The 5359-nt window shown below is 40.9% G+C and overlaps 1 protein-coding gene across 1 annotated transcript; it reads left to right on the top strand.

Annotated features, from left to right (window-relative positions):
• The first annotated feature begins 1865 nt into the window (after positions 1-1865).
• On the top strand, positions 1866-2408 carry LOC107636306 (uncharacterized). The gene is made up of 2 exons (XM_016339825.1): positions 1866-1988; positions 2076-2408. Exons 1-2 carry the CDS (start codon positions 1866-1868, stop codon positions 2406-2408), a joined length of 456 nt encoding a protein of 151 aa, XP_016195311.1.
• Positions 2409-5359: the final 2951 nt, after the last annotated feature.

Genomic DNA, 5359 nt, shown 5'->3' with positions numbered 1-5359 from the left:
ATATCTTTTGGGTTGACAAACGCTCCTGCAATGTTTATGGATTACATGAACAGAGTTTTCCGTCCATTTCTGGATAAATTCATTGTTGTCTTCATTGATGACATACTGATTTATTCCAAGACTGAAGAAGAGCATGCATAGCACTTGAGGACCGTGTTGCAGATACTAAAGGAAAAGAAACTTTATGCAAAACTGTCCAAATGTGAATTTTGGAAGAGTAAAGTAATGTTTCTGGGTCACGTGGTTAGTAAACAGGGGATAGCTGTAGATCCTTCTAAGGTGGAGGCAGTGATGGAATGGAGGCAACCAACCTCAATGACTGAGATAAGGAATTTTTTGGGCTTAGCTGGCTACTACCAAAGATTCATCAAAGGCTTTTCACAAATAGCCTTGCCATTGACAAAGTTAACCCGCAAAGATGCGCCATTTGTTTGGACTCCTGAGTGTGAGGAGAGCTTTCAGGCGTTGAAGCGAAAGTTGACCACTGCACCTGTGTTGGTGTTACCTGAGCCGAACGAACCATTTGAGGTGTACTGTGATGCCTCACTAAAAGGTCTAGGGTGCGTGCTGATGCAGCATCGTAATGTGGTGGCATATGCCTCACGGCAGTTAAGACCTCATGAAGTTAACTATCCTACGCACGACTTGGAGCTTGCTGCGGTTGTGTTTGCGTTAAAGGTGTAGAGGCATTACCTCTATGGAGTTAAGTTTCAAGTTTTCTCTGATCACAAGAGTTTGAGTTGAATTACCTCTATAGAGGTGGATGGAGTTACTAAAGGACTACGACTTTGAGTTGAATTACCATCCGGGGAAAGCTAATGTAGTGGCGGATGCGTTAAGTCGGAAGTCGTTGGACGCTGCTTGGATGATGCTTCAAGAAGAGAAGTTACTCAAGGAATTCGAGAGTCTAAAAATTGGTGTTCAAGAAATGTCTGGAACTCTATGCTTGAGTCGATTGCAGATTACAAGTGACTTTAAATCTGAAATCCTAAAGGCTCATGAAAACGATGACATGTTACCGAAGGTGTTGCCAGCTATTGAGCAAGGGAAGCGGTGGAGAGTGTCAGAGGATCAGGATGGGCTATGGAGATTCAAGGATAGGATCATTGTGCCGGATGTTGGCACTTTGCGACAAGATATCTTAAAGGAAGCACAAAAAAGCAGATTCTTTATTCACCAGGGAAGTACTAAGATGTACCATGATTTTAAAGCGATGTTTTGGTGGCCGTGTATGAAGAATGATGTGGCGGAATATGTCTCAAAGTGCTTAACCTGTCAGAAGGTAAAGATCGAACACCAGATATCTTCCGGGACGTTGCAACCTTTAGAGGTTCCACAATGGAAATGGGAAAGCATTGCGATAGACTTTGTGTCTAGATTGCCAAGGACTAGAGCCGGTTTTGATGCTGTCTGGGTGATTGTGGACTGACTGACGAAGTCAGCTCACTTCCTACCCATTCAACTACACTCTTGAGGAGTTAGCACGCTTGTACATAAAGGAGATTGTGAGACTTCATGGTGTGCCTACCAGTATAATTTCTGATAGAGATCCTCGTTTCACTTCAAGGTTCTGGGGTGCATTTCAGAAAGCTTTTGGAGCCCGATTAAGCTTGACCACAGCTTACCATCCTCAAACAGATAGTCAATCTGAGAGGACGATCCAAACACTAGAAGATATGTTGAGGGCTTGTGTTCTAGATCAGCTGGCGAGCTGGGATCAATATATGCCGCTAGTGGAGTTTGCATACAATAATAGCTACCATGCGTGCATCAGAATGGATCCGTATGAGGCTTTGTATGGGAGAAAATGTCAATCTCCGCTATGTTGGTATGAAGCTGGGGAGAAAAGCTTGTTAGGGCCGGAGATGATAGCTGAGACCACTGAACAAGTCAAGAAAATCCGGGATAGGATACGCACTGTGCAGAGTCGTCAGAAAAGTTACGCAGATCAGAGGCAGAAGCCCTTGGAATTTGAGGAAGGAGACCATGTTTTTCTTAAAGTTACTCCAAACACAGGAGTGGGTAGGGCAATTAAAGCAAAGAAGTTGAATCCTCGATACATTGGTCCGTTCTAGATCCTGGAGAGGGTTGGACCGGTGGAGTATCGGATGGCTCTACCACCTCACCTTTCGGACCTGCACGACATATTTCACGTGTCGCAGCTTCGGAAGTATACTCCTAATGCTAGCCATGTGCTAGAACCTGAATCTGTTCAGTTGAAAGAAGATTTGATGCTTCTAGTGACTCCGGTCATAATTGACGATACTAGTATCAAACAATTGCGTGGGAAAGAGGTTTCGTTAGTCAAAGTGGCATGGAGTCGAGCCGGTGTTGAGGAGCACACTTGGGAACTCGAGTCGGAGATGCAAACTAATTACCCGCACTTATTCTCAGGAAACCGAATTTAAATTTTGTGGGAAAAATTCCCAATTAGGTGGGTGATGCACGAAAACTTGTCTCTCAACAAATTCCCCTTCGGCAAGTATACCAAATTGTCGTCAAGTAAAAACTCACAATAGAGTGAGGTCGAATCCATAGGGATTAACGGATTAAGCAATCAATGGTTAATTGATTATCCTAGTTAGACGAATCAGATTGGAGTGATAAGCAACAAGGAAATGTAAATTGCATAAATGTAAAGGAAAAACTATAAAGTGCAGAAAAGTAAAATGGTAAGAAAAGTAAATGTAAGAACTAAAAATAAAATGAACATTGAGATCAAGAGATATTGCAATCCTCCGGATCAAGTTCATTCTCATCTCTTCCTCAATCAATGCATTCATTGATCTCCTTGGCAATCTTAAGTGATTGGATCCCAATTCCTTGGCAATCCAATCTCTCTAAGCTTAAATAATTGCCCAATTCCTTGATTTAATTGCTCATGGAAAGAGATGAAGTATGGTCACTGATTATTCCACATGTATTTCCAAATCAAAGTATTGGTAGGATTATATGTCACTATATCCATCCAAACCCCAATTTGGTCCAACATGAGAAAGCATTTCTAGCATGATTTCCTCATTCCTCTTCCAAGGTTCAGAAGAAATCCAAGTATGAGCAATTTCTCTTCTAAAACAACTACCCAATTGGATGAAGATCGAAAACTTTCTAGCAAAATCAAGAGAAAAGAAAGAAGAAGATGAATGATGAAAACAATTTAATCCATTGAATTCCAACAGAGCTCTCTAACCCAATGAAAAGAGTTAGTTGATCATTATTCTACCAAAATAGAAAAGAAAGAAAGTGCAGAAAAAAATAAAGATGAAGATTAAAACTGAAATTGAAACTTCAAAGTTCATAAATGAAAAGTACAAACTAGAATTAAACTCCAACTAAGAAAAGAAAAAAAAAAGAGAAAAGGAAGAAGAGTGTAGGAGGGGAGAGGTCCGAAGACCCACTCCCCTTGGAGTGTGCCAATTCACAGAGGTTCGAATTGGTCTTCACTCTCTCCCCCTTCCTTCAATTTCCAGATGCCTTGAATGTTAAAACTAAGGCCTTCATATAGGCTCTCTTAAATTACAAAATGAAATGAAATTAAAAGCAAATTACAATTAAATGAAAATTCCTATTCTAGATGCTTCTTGTGGCCTTGATTGGTTGACACTTGTGGGCTTGCTTGCTTGAGGTAAGGTGGCCCTTGAAAGAGAAATGAATCAAGTTGAGGTCCAGGTGCTAATCGTTAGTGCTAAAGTTAGTGTGGCTAACGTCACACTTGCTATCTAGTTGGTGTTTTTGGGGCTTAAAAGATGCCTCTTGTTTGTACTCCAATTTCATGCCCACTATAGACTATTATATATCGTTGAAAAGCTCTGAATGTCAGCTTTCTAACTCAACTAGAATCAGCTCGATTGGACCTCTGTAACTCAAGTTATGCTCCCTTGAAGGGGACAGGATCGCTGGCGTAGTCGCTGGCGTTATTGGCAAAAGTGAGTGCCAATAACGTCAGCATTCAAGGGATTAATATTGCCAGGTTCTGGACTTCAAACTTACTGTCCACCCCATACTATTATATATTTTTGGAAAGCCCTGGATGTCTACTTTCCAACGCCTTTGAAAGAGCATCATTTGGAGCTCTACAGCTCGAGTTACACTTCTTGGAAGGTGAAGAGGTCAGCTGGCCTTACTACAGGTTGATACCATGTTCATCTTTGCACTTTCGGGGCAGGTTTTCTCCCTCAAATTTAGTGTCCACCATATAGTGCCATATATGCTTGGAAAGCTCTGGATTCTTACTTTCCAATGCCACTTGAATCACCTCATTTGGAGCTTTGTGGCTCAAGTTATTCTTGTTTGAAGAAGGCATGGTCAGGCTGCCAGGTGAGATTTTGCCCATGTTAGTGTCCACGTTAGTGGCACTAACGTGGCCACTAATGTAGGCCTCTTAGTCCTTCGCTAGCGTTATTGGCACTCACTTTTGCCAATAACGCTGCTCCTTGTCCCTCTTTCCCACGTTAATGGTCTACGTTAGTGGTGTTAACGTAGCCATTAACGTGGGTTTTCCTTTGCTTTGCTAAAGTTAGTGGCGTTAACGTTGCCACTAACTTTCCATGCTTTCCTTCTTCAAAGTTAATGCCATTAACGTTCCCACTAACGTTCCAAACTTTCCTTCCTTCCACATTAATGGCCACGTTAGTGGTACTCACGTAGCCACTAACGTGGCTCTTCTCTGCTTTTTTTAGTCCGAAATCAAACAAATAAAGTGTATCAAAGTAACATACAAGACAAACTTCATTATACTAAGTGTGCTAATAATGCCCAAAATCATAAATTCGCTTAGTGTGATCTATTTCATCATATTTACCTTGTATATTAACTAAAATTCACCTATGCTTGAGATTTTGTTTCATGCAGAGATTTTTCATGCTATTACTCATTTATTGGCAAAATTTGTATGAAAACTAAACAAAAATCTACTGAAATAACTACTAAAAATAGGCAATGATGCACCCGCATCACAACACCAAACTTAAATCTTGCTTGTCCCCAAGCAAGGAAAGAATTATGCATAAAGGATTCTTTTTATTGGAGTGTGCTGAAGAATTTCTTATGATGCCTTGGTGAGTGAAGTGATTAAGTGATAATGAAGGCCAACTCCAATTATATGCTTATGCAAGGGTTCCAGTGTTCATTAGTCCTTACATCTTGGAAGTCTTAGATCTTAGGAGTGTCATTCAAATGGTATTATGGAGTCCTCTTTATAGATTATCACCTTGAAGCAGTATTTATTTGTCTTAGTCTCGACTCTAGGTGTCATGTCTCAAAGTGGCCCTTTAGGATAAGTTTTCAATCAATACTCCCAACTCAGTTGGGTTAAGGTATTAGGTGATGAAGCACCCCTTAGAATTTACTTGCTCAGGCC

Source organism: Arachis ipaensis, chromosome B4 (genome assembly GCF_059453495.1).
Source record: "Arachis ipaensis isolate K30076 ecotype BB chromosome B4, ASM5945349v1, whole genome shotgun sequence".
NCBI classification, from domain to species: Eukaryota; Viridiplantae; Streptophyta; class Magnoliopsida; order Fabales; family Fabaceae; genus Arachis; species Arachis ipaensis.
This window is presented reverse-complemented; position numbering and strand designations above follow the sequence as displayed.

Bases quoted from the DNA above. Each gene is read 5' to 3' on its own strand.
- LOC107636306 (XM_016339825.1), top strand. From the start codon at position 1,866: ATGATAGCTGAGACCACTGAACAAGTCAAGAAAATCCGGGATAGGATA. The intron at 1,989-2,075 runs GTTTTTCTTAAA...GGTCCGTTCTAG, and splicing joins AATTTGAGGAAGGAGACCAT to ATCCTGGAGAGGGTTGGACC.